Consider the following 22515-nt stretch of genomic DNA (forward strand, 5'->3'; position numbering starts at 1 on the left):
GGCAATTTCACCCTCCAGGGGACCAAGGAAGTGCAACATTACTTGAAAGCATGGCTTGCAAACAGAGATTTCTTTTACCAAGTGTAGTACCTGACATCCACAACCGGTACAGTGTGTGAAATTATATTGTGTGCTATAAGCACTGAAATGAAAGTGATAGTGGACAAGCCTTCACCTGTGATGTGGGTGTGTTTGCAGGGTCTTCAGGATCCAGAAGAGGAACCTACAGTCAAGGTAAGACTCAAAGAGACTCCTATCTGTAGCAATTACACTTGCACATGTGCACAGACCTGCCGCTAACGAGAATGCTGTGCGCACACTTCACTTACCGTGCTGTTGATATAAATGCCAAACGAGAAATGTAGTTTTTTGCGTTTTGTTTAAAACTTTGATTTAGTTTAGGGGGCTCTGAGGGTCTCCCCTGGTAAAGGCATGGCCGCGTGGAGTGCAGGGGGAGTCATGCAGTCAGGGGAGCACAGGGGTCCCAGAGGGTCTCCCCTGGTAAAGGCACGGCCGCGTGGAGTGCAGGGGGAGTCATACAGCCAGGGGAGTGCAGGTTCCTGGCTGTGTGAAGTTCTTCACTGGGGATTCCACAGGGAGCATTGACTCTGGCGCTGGGTGAGCGAGGTAAAATCAGCAGGGACTGTTTCTCCTCCCCGCGCTACAGCGCCCCTTACTGGCCAGGCATAAGTTTTTATCATGTTGACCTCTTGTGTGAATTCACCCACAGGCTTGTCAATCAAGATGTTCATTCGTGGTCGACCAATCACCATGTACATCCCGTCCAACATCCAGAACTATGAGGAGCTGAGAATGGAGCCGCCCACAGAGAGGCTGGAGCTTGATTGGGTGTATCCTTTAGTGGGCGGGTCTGTGAGAGCAGTTGTAGTTCTCGAAAAGGAAAGAACGTCTGCAAAACCAAGAAACAACGACCTCGCCTCAATTCATCATCTTGGATTTTTTGCTAACTTTGCACTGGGATAAAATGCTTAAAACAGACTCATACCATTTACTTTGCATTTCCTTAAATATGCTTACCATATCTCTCTGGGCTTTACAGTGCTTGCCTATGCTTTACAATGCTATGCCTTTACTGTAGAAATGAAACCCTGATGGTCTCTTATGCTATGCCAGTGTTATCTTGTTTCTCGCAGTTAGTGCTTTTAATAATCCAAGAACAGTTTGAATATATCCAATTGTTTATTATTCTTTATCAAAATATTTGGAATAGAAAAATTATACTTCCAAATGACTTCATTAGCGTTCTGCAGTGTCAAATAACTTGCATATTTCCCGTTGTGTTTGCTAATCAAATGCCCAATTCTTAATCTCCACAGAATCACCTTGTTTATTTTTGTCTTGCCTACATAACGACTGTATTTGGAGCCTCAGGTCTTATTTTGAATCCTGAGTCAATGCCTGTTGGCTCCTTGACTCCGGCCGTAGCTATGGTTACCGGGGGCGGGACTGCCGCGCCAATCTGTACCTGCTGCCTTCAGGAGAGGTCGTCTACTTCATTGCCTGCGTGGTGGTGCTGTATCACATCGATGCAAGGACCCAGAGACACTACCTCAAACACACCGACTGTGTACGCTGGTGAGTGGGGTGCGATGCAGCTAAAAATACCCTGACCTTACCTGCCTATGCTTCTCCTTCAGTCCGCATGAACAAATACAACAGAAGCTCAGAGTTACAAACACCTTAGGAAATGGAGGCTGAAATGTCTGTAACTCTGAAAATGAGTTTTCAATGGTTGTAATAAATGTGCACACCTGCTATCTGCACCCTCAATCTGGAGAATAATACAAGGATACAGCACAGTCATGCAACACTCGCAGTGTTAAGATTTGACAGACTAGGGGGCTCCCGAGTGGTGCATCCAGTAAAGGCGCTCCGCGTGGAGTGCAGGATGCGCCCTATAGTCTGGACATCGCAAGTTCGAGTCCAGGCTATTCAACAGCCGACCGTGGACAGGAGCTCCCAGGGGGCGGTGCACAATTGGCCGAGCGTCGCCCGGGGGGAGGGAGGGTTAGGGAGGCCAGGGTGTCCTCGGCTCACCGCACCGCGATTTGAAAGACTTTAAACCGGTACTGTACATATTTAACTCACTGTTGAAATCGGAACTGGAGCAAAAACACAGATTTAAACATCCAGGAAAACCTGGGATAACGTTGTGCTGGTTTTTATTTAACTTTAAACCGAATGCATCACACAGCTCACTCAGTCATTCAGCCTCCTTTGCCTTGGTAAACAGACTGTGCTTTGCTTAAAACTAAAATGTTCCCAGTAAAATTGCCCGTAGTTGCTTTGAAATCTGCCTCACCTTTGTTGGTACAGTAATCTTAACACTCTTTGCATGGAGTCTGGTCCTGTCTTGGAGGCTGGTCTTCTCTTTGCATGGAGTCTGGTCCTGTCTTGGAGGCTGGTCTTCTCTTTGCATGGAGGCTGGTCCTGTCTTTGCATGGAGTCTGGTCCTGTCTTGGAGGCTGGTCTTCTCTTTGCATGGAGGCTGGTCCTGTCTTTGCATGGAGGCTGGTCCTGTCTTTGCATGGAGGCTGGTCCTGTCTTTGCATGAAGGCTGGTCCTGTCTTTGCATGGAGGCTGGTCTTGTCTTTGCATGGAGGCTGGTCCTGTCTTTGCATGGAGGCTGGTCCTGTCTTTGCATGGAAGCTGGTCTTCTCTTTGCATGGAGTCTGGTCTTGTCTTGGAGGCTGGTCCTCTCTTTGCATGGAGTCTGGTCCTGTCTTGGAGACTGGTCTTCTCTTTGCATGGAGGCTGGTCCTGTCTTTGCATGGAGGCTGGTCCTGTCTTTGCATGGAGGCTGGTCCTGTCTTTGCATGGAAGCTAGTACTGAACACTTCTGTTTCATCTGCATCTCTTTTTCAAACTCCTGGACTACTCGTTCTTGAACCTAGTTGTTGCTAAAATATTGCAAAACGGTTTCCCACTGTCTTAGGTCCTGTCCACACTATCCCTTCAAACCGTATTAGTTGCCTTTAAACTGGCTTAAAAGTGCTAAATACGGTTAGCATCCACACTACGCAGCGTTTTAATACCGTACACCTCAGGTGGTAGTCTCGAGTCCGGTTCTAAATTAGATCGCATCAGGGGGTGCGGTTTATCAGAAGTGTGGACGCTGTAATGCCAAACTATATTTTCTGTGTATCCTCCAAGATCCCAAAATGCTTTCTGATATGTTTTGGCGCATGGACATAACAAATACAGTCCTCAGAACAGGCGCCTAAAGGAGTCGAGAACGACTATCAATACTGCTGCACCGTATATAATTTCCGAGGCTTGTTGTAAAATGGTGGCTCATGGAGCGACGTGATCAGATGTCGAAATCAAGGCACCTTGATATCTGGAGCGATGAAATCGATCAAGGAGAACTTCAGAGTTCAAAACGAAACGCACACGTTTGTAATAAAATGTAAAACAAACAAGGTCCTATTGCAAGTGACTCTGCAGAAGCAGTTGTGATGGTTCACCCCCTAGTCTCTGTAGGAGTGTGGCAAAGTGCCCAGCCCCTGTGTGTATTTTTGTGTTTTATGTTGTATGTAGGGTTTGTATGTATTGGTGCACCGAGTGTGGGTTATGTAGCACAGGAGATGTAAAATGTGTAGTTGTATTTAGGCACAGGGATTGCACAATCACTTCACGTGCAGATAAAGTATGTAATAGTATGTGAGCACGGGGATTGCACAAATTAGTTCACGTGCTGGGATTCAAGTGAATGATTAATTAGTAATTGAATCCCAGCACAGCTGTATAAATGGAGGCACGTTTCACTCACTCGGGGTTGGGTGTACAGTGAGGAGGTACAGGAGAGAAAGGAGCAAAACAAAATAAGAAAAATAACAATTGCTATCCGTGCTTGTTTGGTTGAGTGTTTGTTCAGTGTGCTTCTGTTTGAACCTTTTATTTTGTAATAAACCGACGCAAACAGCGCATTCACATTCACTAAACAGGCGATGTCCGTTCAGTTCCTGGTGTGACATCACCTGCACAAGCCAAGCTGTGACAGGGAGTATGCAGGCTGTCTGTCTGTCAGTTATACAGATATCTAGAGAAACACTTGTCCAATTAGGATGAAACTTGCTGAGGCCCTTGTTTTGCACAAGTTATTGAAAGTGAATATAAAACATCTGTCTTTCTGTGTACATTTTCAACGTCACAGCTTATCCAATTATGCTAACACTTGGGATAGGATTTCATATTCAGAGTGTCAGAATCCAGGGACACGCTGGAGCCCGTCTGTCTGTCCCTCTGTCCATCACATGTCGCACAACGATGATCCTGTTTCCTGTTCGTCTGTAGCCGAGTGTTTGGTGTTTGTTTGTCTTTCAGTCTGGCCGTTCATCCAGACCAGGTGCGTGTGGCGACTGGACAGACGTCCGGAGTGGACAAAGATGGAAAGGTAAAACCCTTGATAGGAAGTATCAGTCCGTCCTGCAACTGAAGCTGACCCTTGCTAGATGTGCCTCTTTAAAGTCTATTACTGTGAAAGACAGGGGGTCAGTTACAGCTGCTGTTCTCAAGAACGCTAATGAGGAAGAGGAAATGTTTTGATAATTAGAATTCTTGTTATATTTAAAGTACATGGTGCTAACAAATTAAATATGACCTAATATGTATTGAACGTTTAGCTTTGTTTAGAGTTCTTTTAAAGAAAATAATTGGGAAACCGGTTATAAAAACATGATTGATATTGTTTGTTGTTCCAACCCTACATCAAAGAGTAAGGTGTCTAACAGCCCTGCCTGTCTGCTTGCCTGTCTGTCTGTCCTGCCAGCCTCTGCAGCCGTTTGTGATGATCTGGGACTCGGGGACACTGGTCACGCTGCAGCAGATCGGGCTGGGCTTCTTCGAGAGGGGGGTGAGCTCCGTCGCCTTCTCCCAGATTGTGAGTACAAGCACAGCGCCACATCACAGAGAGAGAGAAGCAGCTTCCAATCCAGGACTAGAAAGAGACAGAGACCTCGCTTCAGTATCCAAGCAGAGCAGCATTTTACTACCAGCAAAACTACAAACTGAACACAAGTAGTCAAGTTTTTATGGGTTTAACTACTAGACTAGCAATGTTAATATTGTATTCAGCTGTTTGAATTGAAATGGAAAGTAATTGTGAAGCAAGCGGTTTCAGGTGGATGGAATAAAATAAATAACATAAAAATGACAGTTCAGAGCATTCATAAATCATTTTTTTTTAAATCCAGGGGAAGTGTTACAAAGCAGTGCGTTCACAAATAGAGAATTAGACCTTGTCAAATGTACAGCTCTGGCTAAATATTCAGCATCACCCTATAGAATTTTGCTCATAAAGTCGAATGAAACCTGCTGAATAATGTTACGTTAACATACTGAATTACACACCACTTTGTAGTTTCCAATCTACAAACTGACAAATGGAAAAATATGACATTTTCGAAATCTAACATGAAATACTGTACTACTATTATGGCTTCCGGTAGACTTTTGCGATATCATTTTGTAGTTACATGATGTTAAATAAAAGATCTAAATTATGTTCATGAAGTTTTTTTTTTTTTTAAAATGATGTCTCAATTCTAGAATTCTAGGCGTTACATAACTTTTGGTAATGTCACACTGAATGTGGTTGTGGGACATTGTCTGAAGCTTTTAAAATGGTCTGCAATCGAAATATTGAAAGGAGGCGCATTGCTAACTCCAGGGTTGTGTTGCAGGACTCTGGCGCTTTCCTGTGTGTCATCGACGACTCCAATGAGCACATGATGTCTGTGTGGGACTGGGCCAAAGGTGTCAAGCAAGCAGAGATCAAGGTATCTTCAAAAGACAATCCGGTAATCAGCAGACGGGCGCGGTGCAGCAGAGCGCCAGGAATGAAAGGGTCCCGATTACACAGACCAAGGCTGCTGTAAAGCCATAGGGGTCATCGGCCCGTCTGTGCTGCTGACTGGGGTCAGGAAACAAAGCAACCGCCTCTAACGGCGATCGTGTGAATACTCTGAGGTCAGGAGGGGGTCGGGGGGCGTGTTCTGGGAGAAGGAAGCTGCTCTGAACCAACGATCATATGTATATCCGAGATTGGAGTTGGGTGAACTGCCCGAGGGACAGGGATATTAGATCCCACCCAGTATAGCAGACGGGTGTGGAAGTAGGACCTCTGTTTGTTAGCGGAGTAGCAGTCTTCACAGTGCATTTTGTTTGATAGTTTTTTGTACAGTGTTTTTTTTTGCCTTTTGTACGCCGGGTGGTATGTCCCACGTGAGCTACCGTTGCTGGTAGTGTTGCATGGGGTTCCTGTGTGTAAGTCTGTGTAACTAACCTGCACGCCTGTGGGGCGTGTCAACCCCAACATTCCAGACTCGGTCTCCTGTCAATCACGCAGAGAACACGCATCACCAGTCATTCATCCATTTGGGGGGCGAATCCCCTGTTGCAGGCAGTGCACGCTTTTTGATTTAAAAAAAAAATAAATAATAATTTTATATATACTGAGCATCAAAAGAAACGTATCACTTATATTTGAGCATCAAAAGAAACTTATCACTTATTTGGATAAAATTCACTTGATGTTATCGACAAATTACAAACTCAGGTGCAATGACTTTTTATTGTGCTGACATCAACATCTTGAACTAACTAGAGCAGGGGTCTCCAATTCCGGTCCTGGAGGGCTGGCATCCCTCCTGGTTTTTGTTCCAACTGTACCCTAAATTACTTAATTGGACCAATTAAGTGCTTATTAATTTAGGGTACAGTTGGAACAAAAACCAGGAGGGACACCGGCCCTCCAGGACCAGGATTGGAGACCCCGGAACTAAACCTACAAGAACACAATCATGTTTGTCACAAATATGTATTTTTCAATGTAGTGAACACGCGCACGTGTTTGGGGGCCTTGCAATACAGTATCATTTACTTTAAAATGACTTGAGCCGCCTCCATCGGTAGATGCAAAATGCTATAAAAAATATGTAAAGCCATGTGCTACCTGCTTTCTGCGCACGGAAGTGATCAACAAAATCTCACTCACATCAGAATCCAAGTCATGTAATTTTCTTGAGACGGGAACAGCCTTATTTCTAGCAGTTCAGCTCTTCGGTTTATGCTCCAGCTCTCTGCAAGGGTGAATCTTGAGCTGTTAAGTGGATTCCTGCTACGAATCACATCATTAGAGGAATTCAGAGGGTCAGATCTGCAGGGTCTTCTCTCTCTTCTGGGAGGATCGTCTTCCAAGATATCCCCCTCCTCTTGATGTTCAGCCCACACAAGCACACCAAAGCCTGCCATTTTCTCCACTTAGAGCAATGAATAGGCTATTATTATTAATTTCTTAGCAGACGCTCTTATCCAAGGCGACTTACAATTGTTACAAGATATCACATTATTTGTTTTACATACAATTACCCATTTATACAGTTGGGTTTTTACTGGAGCAATCTAGGTAAAGTACCTTGCTCAAGGGTACAGCAGCAGTGTCCCCCCCACCTGGGATTGAACCCACGACCCTCCGGTCAAGAGTCCAGAGCCCTAACCACTACTCCACACTACTGCCCATACTCCACACTACTGCCCAGGCAACAAACCTGATTTCTGTTTTCCAACCAGTAAGGAGCCTATCCTGTTCAGTCGAGTTAACAATGCAATTTAATGTATGCGTTACAAATAATGAAATACTTAAATGACCGAATTATTGGATAATTAAACAAGTTTTTTTTTATTATTACTATTGGCTTAAATACATGTTCTGAAACGCAGAAATGATACCGTTATGACACATCTCATTCTCCGTCTGGTCTGAGGCATGTGGCAATTATGATGCTGGTAAGGCTCAATTAATGACACAATACAGATTTATGAATCAGACGAATAATATGCTAATGAAAAAATTGGTCTCCTAAGAGCACGTTATTCTGACGTCGCGATGAGTGTTGTTTTTTGACATTTAAATTGCTTTTATGAATCACGTGATGAAATACTGTCATGTTAAACACTATTACTGGCACGATAAAGGAGACACTAAGTTTTATTCATATGGACCATCATGTTTTTAAATAAAAATACATGTGTGCTGTAACATGTGTTTCTTTCAAAACTGCACATTTGAAACCTATGTAGCCAATGGAAGTGCAAAAGGTGGAAGATTAATGGATTTATTTTTTTAGCTGCAATTACTTAAATATCTTGATGTGTAGAGCCAAGATGTTAAAACCTGGAGGTATGTTAGGCATGTTTTTAAATTGAGTTTCTTTTTAACAGTTTATGTCTGTGCCACTATATTTCAGTATGTTACAAGTCTTGGCCCTTTCCACAATGTTGTTCCCTTCAAAATATTTCAGGTTCCCTCAAAGCAATTTTCTTTATTGAGCGCGTGAATGCTATAGCAACAGTCAAAATATTTGGAAACGGACTGGTGCTTTGGTGATGTCATATTTTTCTTGGGCGACAAACTTCTGTGCTAAAAAAAGGCTTTGTTTATAAAAATGACATTTCTAAAAAAAAAAAAGAAATTCACTTTCCTGTCAAAAATAACGAAGTGTTTATGAAGAAGGAGAAGCGGTTTTTTGTGCAGTATTCTGTTTTGAAGTTATAAACAGTTCCAAATTGAGGCCTAGTTTTAAAGAAATTGAGGCCTAGTTTTATTTACTCAACCTCAGGAAAGCCCAACAACAACAACAGGAGCTGTGATACCAGCCCAAAACATTTCATATGTACATCAACGGGAGCTGTGATACCAGCCCAAAACATTTCATAGTCCAACAACAGGAGCTGTGATACCAGCCCAAAACATTTCATAGTCCAACAACAGGAGCTGTGATACCAGCCCAAAACATTTCATATGTACATCAACGGGAGCTGTGATACCAGCCCAAAACATTTCATAGTCCAACAACAGGAGCTGTGATACCAGCCCAAAACATTTCATATGTACATCAACAGGAGCTGTGATACCAGCCCAAAACATTTCATATGTACATCAACAGGAGCTGTGATACCAGCCCAAAACATTTCATAGTCCAACAACAGGAGCTGTGATACCAGCCCAAAACATTTCATAGTCCAACAACAGGAGCTGTGATACCAGCCCAAAACATTTCATACGTCCAACAACAGTTCCAGAAAAAGCCAGATAAAGATGTTCTACAGTAGCTGCAAAAAAGGGTTGCAAATATTAACTAAAATAAAGATGTGTTTTAAAATTGTTACCCAAACACAACTGCAGACACTTCAAGTGACCCTCATTTCGCGGGTCAGGCCCGCTTTTCGTACTCCAAATCTTGAAACCTGCATTTGCGTTTTAAAACCCGCAAGAATACGTAAAGCTTTGTATAGAAACTTACAACTGTGTACATCGCGTGTATTTTTTGTGCAGCTCTTGTAGGTGATTGGCTGCTTCCCCATGTAGTAAAATAAGCTCTGATACAAACCCACTAAGACATGGTCGCTCTGCAGCTAACCAATAAGAAATCAGGAACCAACAGGAACAAAGCTGCATTTAATCCAGCTGAAGCAGAGAGATTTTAATCACAACTCCCTACAGCTCAGCGGTTACATATTTGAAAGGGGTCAGGGGAGTACGAGGGTCGCTGAGCGGCTACGTTACGTTGTGTTTTAAATAAACGAAGTAGAAGAAAGTCAAGTAATAGCGGTTTCTGATTTCCTGCACAGCGCAGCATTTAGAAAGACGAGGAGAAGGGACAGGGACTCCAAAGTGTGAGTGCAGCAGCAGACCAGGTTAACAGCAGGGACAGAAAAATATCATTTTACTTGATGAAAAGATTCAGTGAGAAAAACAAATATGAAATATTGGCAAATTTAGAAAGAAGGAAAAGAGAAAATGCTGTAGGTGATGATAATGAGAAAATATCTGGGCAATTAACCCCCAAAAAAGCACTCGCATTACAAAGCCATAGCCAAAGTCATACCCATGCATTACACTGGAGAAGGATGGTCCATTTAATGCTAAATGTACTGTATGGGACAAAAAATTAATATGCTCCCCAGGGTGAGGGAGATGTGAAAAGGCACATTTAAAGCATACAAATGCATCCCAGTAACGGTAGCATCATTCCCAAACTGATGGATATGGAGTTGAGTGCGTCAGGCACAGCCCAAACCATTTTTGATGAAGTAGATAGTCTTCAAGAGCATGACATCCCATGGAAAAATGGTTTCGCTTTGAGTAAATGTTGAGAAGCATAATTCCCCAAGTGTCAAAATGAAAAACAAAAATCCAGACTTTAGTCCTTGGCTGGCAGTACCAGATGAGTCACAATACTGCAACAGCAGCTTGTAAAGCATTTAGCAGTCTCTCCTCGTTTGATGTGGAGGATTTCTGTCTGCCGATACTTGGATGGAAGTGTATAACAAGCACTCTGATTTTTGTGGGGTAGAATTGAAGAGAATTCTTAAGCATGTCCGCACCAGGTGGCTGAGTTTGGAAAAAGTGCTGGACAGAATTTTACAAATGTGTGAGGCTTCAAACAGGGGTGTCAAACTCCAGTCTTGGGGTGGGGGCAGGGTCTTCTGGTTTTCATTCCATTTTTAAACTCTCAATTAGCATCATTGATTTCATTATTTGTTCAGTTGAACATATTTAATATTCTTCAAGGTCTTTTGGTTTTAAAAAATACTCTTGATTCACGGTACACTGCCTGTGAAACATTTTGAGGCTTAGAGAGAAGTGTTAAATGTGTCCAATTAATCAGATAATTAGTCCAATTGAGTAATTGAGAGCTCGGGGTGGAACGAAAGCCAGAAGACACTGCGGCCCTCCAGGAATGGAGTTTGACACGCCTGCTCCAATCACAGCCACCTAAAGAATCAGACAAGACAAACTGAAGCCCCATGCATACACACACTGTACAGTGCATCTTGCACAAGTATTGTTAGGGAGATTTGTGCCCCTTTCAGTTATTGATGCCAGCGTAGACCTACAGGATGTTGACTACCACAGTGAACAGAAAAGCAATGATGAAATATGGGTTGGCATCATAACCAAGCAAAAAGCTTCAAGCTCTTGCACCCAAGGGAGCTGAGAAAAGAAAGTCCTGCTCCAGTGTGATAAGGTTTTACTGCACTACAGTTAACTATCTCTTCCAAAAATTCCCATGGGATGACCTGGTACTTAAGCATGCCGAAGTCTTTGATTTTTGAAAAGTCTGTAACGTTCTCTTCCCTAGAACACTTCATGGAATGATTCCCAAATGCTCTATTTTGGGTATAAGTGGAGCTGCTGATGCTGAAAGCCGCTATGATGAATTCACACAGTATCAGTTCATGCAAGATCTTGATGAGGACCTTAAGCAACAGATGGTCACAGTAGAGCTGGTGCGCATCAGCAATCTCTGGAACCATGCAGCTGGTATGAAAGATGCCCGTGGAAAACTCTGTTTCAGATTTCCGGGCAAGATTGCAAAATGAGTTCTTCATTTGCCACAGAATCGGAGAGACTGTCCAGCTGTGTTTCTAAAAACAAGACAAAAAACAGAGCAAATCTGAAATGCGCTAAGACACTAACAGCCTGGCTGAAGTGCAGAATGAATCCGCCCAAGACAATGAAATCCACTCCCACTCCTGAACTTCTTAAGAAAGGCAAGCAAGCCACCTGGGAATCCAATGAGTATCATTACGGGAGTGCATTTCATGTCTAGGTGAATTCAGATTTTTTTTTTTTGTTGAGAAAAAGGCCCACTTTTTATAAATTGGCAAGAGAGCTCTTTATTGCTGACTTTTAAAACGGGAGTCTGAGTTAGCCCCAGTTGGGATATTTTTTACTTTTCATTCTAAGGGTCATTTGAAAGAGCAACCTATTCCCATATGGTTGTGGAATACCGCAGTCATCAGAATGTATTCTGTCACGACTGAATCAGAAAATGACTCCTTTGTGAGTTTGGACTGAACGGCCGCTTCTTCTTCCTTGGTGAGAGGATCAGAATCTGCGGGAGTGTGGAGGCTGTCTCTCTCTCCAGCTGTCAGTATGCCTGTGAACAGGATGGCTTTGCTGGTGATGTCAGTCCAGGAAATGAATGCAACACACAGGCAATTGCAGGGCGAAACTTGAGACGCAACGGTGCTCCGCTTTTATTAAATCAAATAAAAGGTTTATACAAAACAAAACACTTTTACAAAACAAAGGGCATGTGGGCCAAAATAAACAGACAAACAAAACCCTAGCAACAAACCAGTATCATGCTGGTTAAAAACCAGCACGAGTAGCAATTGTTTTCTTTCTAGATATTCTCTTTACCTCCTCTCTCTGTCCCGTTCTCCACTCACTCAACCCGTTGCAGGCAACGCTGCAGGTTCTTATAGTGGTCACCGAGGGATTAACTAGCTATCGATTATCTTGTTAACCCCTCGGTCACATTCTGCATGGGCTTATAAAGATGCGTGACTGTCGGCTAATTCGATAATTACTAGCCGACAGTCACGCATTCTCACAAGGTATTTTAAAATACAAAACAATAACAGCAGGCAGCTTTTCGTCCGCCCTGCATTTTAAATAATAATACAAAATAATACAAAACATGCACAGGGGCGGGGAGTACCCTGTCACGGTGTCACACTTACTGTCACATATATCTAGAAAACTGCTGATCCGATTGTGACAAAACTTGGTAAAGACATTCCTTGCACAACCTGTATAGAGGGCAGAATCTTGGGGTATGTGGTGTCTGTCTGTCCGACTGACCATCTGTTAGTATGTCACTGTAACAGGGGACGTGTTACATGTGCGGGTCGTCACTGAATAATAATGAGTCCGACGCAGAGCAGTGGGTGTTGACATGCTGCACAGGTGCGCAGATTTATAACAGCCCTAGTGTCAGACTTAATAAAGAAAACACAACAAAACTACCTAAAAATAAAAGTTTGCCGCACAAGGCGAGCGCTAGTCTCACGAAAAGAGACGTCCCGCTCCAGGAACCTACTACACTACGAAACCGTCTCTATACTGTTTGGGAGCAACGTGCCCTAAACTAACCTACTGTTGCTCCCAAAGTCCCGGCCTCCCAGCGACTCTGGATCTTTGTGACTGCCCGTCTTGCAGTTGAAGGGCTCCGTACAGTTATCCTGCGGAGTGGACTCTCTCCTCCTCGATGTAAATGAAGCGCTCCTCTGTGTAGCACGGCAGTGCAGTCGCCTCGAGCCGTGGCGCAGACGCTTCTTGAGCTGCTCGCAGCCTCCCCGGCCACGCCCCCCAGCCTATCCGGACCTCCCGATCAGCTCAGTGCCGGGTGAGCCTACCTGCTCAATTGGTTGCCCAGCAACGCATCTCCTGTTCCGCGTCCCAGCTGCACACATCTGCACAAAAACCAGCGACACGTTCCTCCCTGTCACGGTCACACTTATTCATGTCTAGGGAACTGCTTATCCAAAAGTTGTGAAACTTGCCAAGGACACCCTGTAACGCTTTACTTTCGGTATCCATTGTAAGTGATTATAAACCCCCAGCTTGAGAGCCCCTGAGTGTTTAAGGCTGCATTTTTTCTCCTGACTGTTTCAGAGCACCAATGAAGCCGTGTTTGGCCTGGAGTTCAACCCTGCAGACAGCGGGAACATCATCACCTGTGGAAAGTCCCATGTGTTCTTCTGGACCTGGAGTGGGGGCGCTCTGACCAAGAAGCAGGGCATCTTTGGGGTGAGGAGCCAGAGATTGTAGAAACAGATCACATGTGCGTCCTTTGAAACTGCAAAGCTGCAGCTGGGGCCAAACGTTTTACAGCTGTTTGCTTCACAGTTTTGTATCATTTTCATGACATTCTCTTATTTCATAAAAATAGGAGTTATTAGGACCTTCAACTCCAAACCTAATATTTGAATCAACAACACATCTCACAAGTAGAATGGCACGCCAAAATGTTCTCCTTTTTCTAGGAAAGCAGCACAGCTGGGGATGGAGAGTTTGTTGCTGGATTACTTCACTCACTAAATACCTTGGTATCCCTGAATAGATAATTGTCTCCTCTTTAAATATATGCTAAGGATTTTAATGAGCAATCCGCCTCACAAGTTCAGCGGGAAGCTAAATATAATTCATGTACTAACAATGCTAAGTGACTGGGTGGAACATGTGTTCTCTATTTAGTGCAGTGCTGTCCTGAGCAGTCCTGAGCCGGAAAACTATTTCGGTTTCAGTTTTGTAGAATTACTAGGTGTTTTAGCTCTTAAAAATAAAAAAAAATAGGACTTAATTAAAGACTGGAGTAAACGCTTTGAAAATATGGCCCTTAGTTTCCTGAATGTCTTTGAGGGTTACATTAGACACTCCAAGTTACGAACACCAAACTTTCGAGGTGATCGCTCTAGCGAACACCCCACTTTCAGCCGGGAGTGTGCAATCACTCACCCATGCGTGCAGGCACTCCTATAAGCAGCATGCTGGTCCTGGAGAAGCAACATTACTGTGCCAAAAAATGTATCCAGACAGAGGTGAGGCAGATTTCAAAGCAAGTACGGGCAATTTTACTAGAAACATTTTAGTTTTAAAACAAATCCGAGGTTTTTTTTTTTTTTCAACCCAAAGGGGGTATTTTGTTTAAAGTCAAATAAAAACAAGCACTACATTAATTAACGCGTGTTTTCCTGGACGTTCAAATTTTTGCTACAGTTTTAATGGGAACTCAAATTGCCCCATTTCTAGTACTGTTTTAATAGACTCATAACACTGTGAGTGTTGCACGACACTGCTGTATCCTTGTATTATTCTCCAGATTGAGGGTGTAGATAGCTGGTGTGCACATTCATTACAAAACTCATTTTCAGAGTTCAGACATTTCAGAACTTCCGAACAGCCTGCATTCCCAAGGGGTTCGGAGCTCCGAGGTTCTCCAGTAGTGAGGTTTGAAGTCTTCCTGCTCTCTCAGAAATACAGGAAGCCCAAGTTCATCCAGTGCTTCGTGTTCAATGGGAATGGGGATGTGCTGACGGGAGATTCGGAGGGCAATATCCTGACCTGGGGCAAAAGTGCAGCGGACATCAAGACACTGGGTAAAGGGGCCAAAGGTACGAGTCTACACATGTAACATGGAGCCAATGTATATATCTCGATACACTGTAAACCAAAATGAAATTATATATATATATATATATATATATATATATATATATATATATATATATATATATATATATTGTGAGACAGCAGGGAGGGGGTTAAATCCTCCCTGCAGAAAAACATGTGCGTAGGCACATTTTGGGTTTGTTTTGTTTAATTGTTTAATTCTTTGTTTAATTATTTGATTGTTAATTATCCCCTGCACCTGGTGGTAATTGAAAATTAGAACCAGTTGCAGGGTATTTAAGGGAGGCAGTCAGTTTGCTCAGGGCTGCTGAAGTGTGTAGAAGCCCGACTGTGCTGGTGTGTGGGTACAGCCGTAATTTAAAAGGAAAAAGGTGAGTGGTGCAATCGTGTTACAATATATATATATAATATATCATTTTGAAATACAGTGGTTTACAGTGTATCATTTTCTTGTTTAGAACGATACAGGGTATTAATGCTTGTGACAAGGTAGCAGTCTGTTGTGTGGGTGGGTGCTTTTGCTGCTGAGTGACAGGCAGGAGATCGAGACGGAGATTGAAATTGATACGCCCCCTGCAGGCGAACAGGATTTATTTACATATCAACACATTGAACAGCTCACTTGACACTACCAGCAATAGTAGCGCACTGTGTACATGTAACACAGTGTACAAAAACTTTAATGGGTTCTGCAATCTCTGAACTAATCTCCTCTGTTCAATAATAAACAAACTCCAGCTACTCACCCAGCTGTGGGTGGTTTCAACTTGCTTACTCACTCTTCGGTATCCAGCCCTGGCTCTGGTTCTAGTTCTGGTTCACACACACACACACACACACACACACACACACAGAGACTGTGCTGAAGAGCATGATCATGGATGTAAAATCTTTGTACCCAAGTGTCCCTGGTAAAGAAACTTTAGAAGCTTGTCAATACCAACAGCAGAGGTGCTGAACATGATCAACGTAGTTTTAGAAAACAGTTATTTTACATTTGTGGATAAGAATTACAAGTAAAATGATGGTACAGCAATAGGATCTAAATTAGGAATGCATTTTGCCGTCCATACATGAGGGAACAATTAGAAAATTGGAAAGAGAACCTTTAGAATACATTTGGTTTGTAGATGATATTTTTGGGGTTTGGACACATGGAGAAGAATCTCTCTTCCAGTTTCATAAAATGGCAAAATGGAAATACACAGTAATATTAAGGTGGGCCTTCGATGGGCAAGAAAAGAAATATCATTTTTAGTAAAATTTGAAGAAGGTTCAACTGAGACTGACCTCTTCTGTAAACCTACTGACATGCCCCAGTATTTCCACATGTCCTCTGCACATCCGATACACACTAAAAGGGAAACCACAAAGGGTCTAGGAATAAGAATCCGAAGAATATGCTCAAAACAAAGTGACTGAATAAGCATTTTTTCTATTTATATTTGAAATGCGGGATTTAGCTTTAGTGATGATACTGTCTGGAAAGCCACAATTTCCAAAAAACACACACATTTCCTCGCTTTTGGCGAAGAAATCTTGCTCGTCGCTGCAAATACATCTGAGTCTTAACAGTTGAGAATAGGGAATCGAGTCACAGGAGGCCTTAGGGTTTTTTGGAAATTGTGGCTTTCCAGACAAGATCATCACTAAAGCTAAATCCCGCATTTCAAATATAAATAGAAAAAATGCTTTATATAATAACAATATCCAACACACAGATGATAGAATCCCTCTGGTCCTCACTTATCACCCGACCAACAGAAAGATACAGGCAATTGTGCAAAGAACTTTACAATTTTACAACAAGACCCATCTACAGCGCCTATTTTCAAGACTCCCCCCTTGATGTCATATAGAAGAGACACAAATATAAGAGAATATGTGCTATTCGTCTTTCTGGGGAACCTTTGAAAGGCACATATCCATGTAATAGACCACGATGTAATACCTGTAAATACATTCATTCTGAAACAGAGATTAGAGGCATTAAATCTTCATTCAACATTCATGAACATTTTACATGTTCCTCTAAAGGAATAGTCTACTGCATTACCTGCAAGAAATGGGGAAACTAAAAGGCGTTTAGCAGACCGGTTTGCAGAACACTTAAGCAGCATTTTCATTAACACCACTGCATTTCCAGTAGCCCATCACTTCAACAGTGATGATCACACTGCTGAAGACATCACAGTCTGTGTGATCAATCAGTGCTATGGAACAAATGTTGCTCGGAAACAAAAGGAACGAGAGTTTATCTTCAAACTGGGAACTTTGGACACAATCATGTGGTGTGCAGTGTGAGTCGCAGTCAGGGGAGCGCAGGTTCACCTTAGCTCTGGCGTTGTCGTTGGGATAGGGAGGCTTACTGCGTTACAGTAGCCCATACAGGGCTGGCCTTTGTCCTCCAGGGGGCGGTAGCTCACATCCGCTGTGGAGCTCCTGGGTATAAAGAGGCGGTTGGCTTGGGGATCGGAGGACGCCGCTCACCTTCAGTTCTCCTGAGCTGTTGTGGGGAGGGGGCGGAATTGTACTTTCTAAATTGGGGAGAAATAAGGATTACAAAAAAGAAAAAAAGTACACCACCCATTCGATATATCGCAGATGTCGGGGTCCAATACAAATCCACTATGTATCGAGGGCCGCGATATAGCGAGAGACCCATAGAAAAACAAATAGGCTACCAAATACTGTACAAACACTCCCTCGTTTTATAGGGGGCGTCAGGGTCCAGTATAAATCCTCTATGCAACCCGCTTTTTCTCATTTTTCATATAATTTTCGTATATTCTAGTTTTAACAATAAACGTCAGCTGTCATGAATCGTTCACAATTTTACATCTTTAAAAATCTGTGTTAAACTTGGTCCCACAGAAACCTATCAGATTGTGAGGCAGACCAAGGCTCACGAGGGCAGTATCTTTACCCTGTGCCTCCTGCAGGGCGGCGCTCTGCTGAGTGGGGGAGGGAAGGATCGCAAGGTGGTGCGATGGAGTGCAGACCTAGCCCCTGAGATAGAGGTGGAGGTAAGCAGGGCTTCAAAGCATTTTCTTATTAGCTTGATTAACATTATTACCAGGCTGTGCCCATACTCGGATACGCCAAGCAATTCCCTTTAACATTATACGCCCTTATCCAGGGACACTTACCATTGTTACAAAGTATCACAGTACAAAGTATTGCATTATAAAATATCACATTACAGAATATCATGATAGAGGCAAGAGCAGCTATGAAAGTACAATAAGATACAATTCAAGTAAAGAATACAGTAAATTATAAGCAAGAGCGAGTTTGACTAAGAGCAGTTAAAACATGTAGCAAATATTTGCATATATGAGTAACTGATAGTAAGTATGATAAATGGATGAGTAGTTACAGCTAGGAGCAGTAGTTGAATACAGCGAGGTATGGAGCAGTTCAGTGCAAGTACAAGCTGATACAAGTACTGGTACAAGTGGATGCCATATAGTCCAGTATAGTGGAGAGTTGTGAGGTTTTCAGATGCTGTCTGAAGAGGTGTGTCTTGAGGAGGCGCTGGAAGGTGGTCAGGGACTGAGCGGTCCCGATATCCTTGGGTAGGTCGTTCCACCACTGAGGGGCGAGGGTGGAGTATGAATTACCTGCGATTCCTTTCTGTCATTTTCAATCTGCACGTTATTAAGCACCAATCAATGATAATAAGCAGGTAGCGTGAATTGATATAAATGATCCAATACCTAATCTATTAAAACCTCTCATGATTTAATCTAATTTTTCTTTCCTTTGTTTTATCAGTTTGCTATGTGAATTTTCTTCAGATTTTCTAATAACACTTCACTAAGACCCGGCTCTCCTGAGGACTGTCCAGTAATTCTGCAGTTTCAGAGACTCGTATTCAACGCTTGTGTCTGACTTAACTTTCCCTCATTCAAGAGCCAACATTTAAATTGTGCCAATAAGCCTGTGACTTAATTGAATGATTGGAAAATGAAAAGAAAATGGATTGTATGTCAAATGGATGAAAGACTCCTGTCCGCTGATCTGGTTGTTTTGAACCGGCAGATTCCTGAGCAGTTTGGAGCGGTGCGTACCATTGCTGAGGTGAAGGGGGAGGAGCTGCTGATTGGTACGACCCGGAATGCTATTCTCAGGGGTAGTTTTTCGGATGGATTTGTCCCAATTGTTCAGGTAAGCCTGTTAAATGTGTACTCGGAAGAGTCTGGAAGTCCTCCATTATCTGACAGACATTGGACTATCGGTAACTTCAGAGGTGTGGTTGTTCAAATCCCTGTAGCCTGGGCATTTGAAGGAGAGGCTTCATTCAGGGGAGCTGTGAGACTTGGTGCAGGGCTAGTTTTAATATTACTGTGGTCTAGGTGAAGTAGACCAACGATTTGACTAACCAGTACACACGGATGAAGGCACAAGCTTTCCCCCCCTGTTTAGACTGCGCTTGTAGATCTCTAGATCCGCCCCTCCTGCTCTGCACTGGACTTGCCTGACCTCAGCACCATGTTACTGGATCCTCAGCTGATGCACTATCCTTGCACTATTGCACTGCTAACATGTCACTGCAGGTATAACTTGCTGTCATCCTAATTTACTGCATCGTAGTTCATATTGTATTATATTAGTATTGCACTTACTGTAAACCTATAGTGTATTTTTAAATAATAAGCTTGCATTGTAACCCTGTACTGCCCCGTGAGTAATAATATTAATAATTAGTGTGGTTTTCTGGCGTGGGTCTCGCGTAGGGTCACGTGGATGAGCTGTGGGGTCTGGCGACCCACCCCTTCGATAACGTCTTCCTGAGCTGCGGGCATGACAAGCAGGTGTGTCTGTGGAGTGGCTCCCAGCACTCCCTGGAGTGGAGCACAACACTGGAGGTAAGGCACCCCCAGGGTCTCCTCCATTCCCAGTCCACCTGCAATCCATTCTCAAAGGCCAGTCCTGCAGGTGTCTGTGGCTCTGAGGCTCCTGCTGGTTAGGGAGGTCAAATCAGCAGGACTGAGTCACCGCATTGTTCTACAGCGCCCCCTACTGGCCTACTGCTTCAATTCGTTTGCTTTGTTTTATGTAAGATATACAATATACCTAATCTGCTTTTTTTTTTACAAATTGCATTGTATTATTATCACATTATACAGATATGACCAAAGGTTTTGCATGCTCTACAGAATTAATTAATTTTGCTTCATAGAGTCGAATGAAACCTGCTGTATAATGTTAATGTATTGAATTACACACCGCTTTGTAGTTTTCCCACATACTTAACAAAAATTGACATTGACATTTCAAAATCTAACATGAAATACTGTACCACTATTATGGCTTCCAGTAGACTTTTGCGATATCATTTTGTAGTTTCTTTGATTACATGATGTTAAGTAAAAGATCTAAACTATGTTCATATTGTTTTTTGGTTTAAATGATGTCTCAATCCTGAAATTCGAGGTGATGCTAACCTTTTGGCTTTTGAAGTGCAAATCTGTGCTCCTTGTTTGTTTCCTGCAGGAGACAGGCCTGTGCGCTGACTTCCACCCCAATGGAAGAGTAGTGGGTGTGGGGCTCAATACTGGGAGGTAGGGAAGAGTCTTTATCAAATACAGTCTCTTCAGCAGAGATTGAGGGCTATTATTATTTCTTATCATTTTAACCCTGTCTGTACCCAGCTTAGAGCTTGTCTGGAGAATCCTAACTGCCAGGACTGAACAGCCTTCCCCATTCCACTCAAATCATGTGACAATATGACCTTTCAACTCTGTCAGCTCCCCTATCTACCTCCCATATATAGACACACAACCAGCACATCTCAGCCGCGCATTAAGCTGAATCAGTCTAAGTCCTTTTCTCAATAGGCTCTGTCCTTCACGCATTCCAGACTCCATGTCAAAAAATAAGAAACTGTGGAGGTGGTTGTCTGGACTGTACTGTGTTCCACCACCCCTGGGGCTTGTTGATACCTGGGTGTGGGTAATGCTGTTGCCCTTTTACTCCATTCAGACGGTTCACTAACTAACCCTTTTAGAATTCCTGGATAGATCAGTTCTCTTCAGATACACTCCGCAAGCCTTCTCCCAACAGTAGTTGTCCCCCAGTTGTTCTAGGATTGATGAACAACTAGGTGTGGGATGTGTCTTGCACATTAACCCCGCTTGGACCCACGCAGAAAGTGCGGGACACAAACAGACTGCTGTGGTAGATGATCAATTGCAAACATGATGGAATGTGGAAGGCTGTTCAGTCCTGGCAGGGTTAGAGAAACATGATAAGAACTCAATATGAGAACAACGGAACCATTCAGAGTGATTGCAAACACCAATAAATAGTAAAGGGAATGTCATAAAAAAGCAATGAAAATGGCATTTAAAGCTACTTCCTCTTTATGAAAACTTGTACCCAATAGTAAAACCATGGGGTAGACTTGCTACTGTTTCACACCAGAGCAATGTAGGGAGAGAAGGTTTACTTTACTCACTGATTTGGGTAGTTTTAGATACCAGATTAATAACTTCAGGATATACAGCAGTGTGCAACTGTATCAGAACACCTCAAGATTGGGCATTGATCTTCTTTATATACCTGCCTGCATGAAAACCTCTGGGTGTGAGAATTTCAATTTCTGCTCAGCAATTGGTGATATAGAAACAATAGGAAAAATGTCAGACCACTTTGTGCTTTAATTTGGCATCTTAAACAACTTATAAAAAGTCTCCTGCATTTTACCATATGTGGCTCTGTGTTCATTTTCTCTTACTATTTGAAATGAATTGTATGTGTGGCCTATTAAAGTCATCAATTAAATTAGACAATCTTGACCATTTCAGTTCCAGTGGTTTGATTTCATTTACACAACAAATCAAAACTACAGAAGCAATGGGGTGTTCTGATACAGAAGCAATGGGGTGTTGTGATACAGAAGCAATGGGGTGTTGTAATACAGAAGCAATGGGGTGTTGTAATACAGAAGCAATGGGGTGTTCTGATACAGAAGCAATGGGGTGTTGTGATACAGAAGCAATGGGGTGCTCTGATACAGAAGCAATGGGGTGTTCTAATACAGAAGCAATGGGGTGTTCTGATACAGAAGCAATGGGGTGTTGTAATACAGAAGCAATGGGGTGCTCTGATACAGAAGCAATGGGGTGTTCTAATACAGAAGCAATGGGGTGTTCTGATACAGAAGCAATGGGGTGTTGTAATACAGAAGCAATGGGGTGCTCTGATACAGAAGCAATGGGGTGTTCTAATACAGAAGCAATGGGGTGTTCTAATACAGAAGCAATGGGGTGTTCTGATACAGAAGCAATGGGGTGTTCTAATACAGAAGCAATGGGGTGTTCTAATACATGTGCGCACTGTTGTAAAAAATCAATGTGTGAATGCAAATACAGAACAGTTAAAGGAGAACTAGCTTTTAAGGCAGTTCTGAGAATAGGTGCTATGCTGTGCAGAATACACTGTGATCTGAGGCTCTGAAACTGAGTAGCCTGTAACGTTGCCCCCTCTGCTGTCAGTAC

At 42.9% G+C, this 22515-nt stretch overlaps 1 protein-coding gene across 2 annotated transcripts in view; it reads left to right on the top strand.

Moving 5' to 3' along the window:
* The window catches only part of LOC117398502 (echinoderm microtubule-associated protein-like 3), a 54760-nt gene that overhangs the window by 24663 nt on the left and 7582 nt on the right, over window positions 1-22515 (top strand). For both annotated transcript variants that reach the window (XM_059012060.1, XM_059012061.1), the window contains 12 exons: window positions 199-234; window positions 731-851; window positions 1447-1596; window positions 4348-4417; window positions 4793-4903; window positions 5706-5801; window positions 13493-13627; window positions 14853-14991; window positions 17885-18036; window positions 19055-19180; window positions 19750-19881; window positions 20510-20577. In XM_059012060.1, the coding sequence (XP_058868043.1) occupies window positions 199-234; window positions 731-851; window positions 1447-1596; window positions 4348-4417; window positions 4793-4903; window positions 5706-5801; window positions 13493-13627; window positions 14853-14991; window positions 17885-18036; window positions 19055-19180; window positions 19750-19881; window positions 20510-20577 (1336 nt within the window). The remainder of the gene's footprint in view (window positions 1-198; window positions 235-730; window positions 852-1446; window positions 1597-4347; window positions 4418-4792; window positions 4904-5705; window positions 5802-13492; window positions 13628-14852; window positions 14992-17884; window positions 18037-19054; window positions 19181-19749; window positions 19882-20509; window positions 20578-22515) is intronic.

The sequence above is a fragment of the Acipenser ruthenus genome, chromosome 43 (genome assembly GCF_902713425.1).
Source record: "Acipenser ruthenus chromosome 43, fAciRut3.2 maternal haplotype, whole genome shotgun sequence".
In the NCBI taxonomy this organism is placed as follows: domain Eukaryota; kingdom Metazoa; phylum Chordata; class Actinopteri; order Acipenseriformes; family Acipenseridae; genus Acipenser; species Acipenser ruthenus.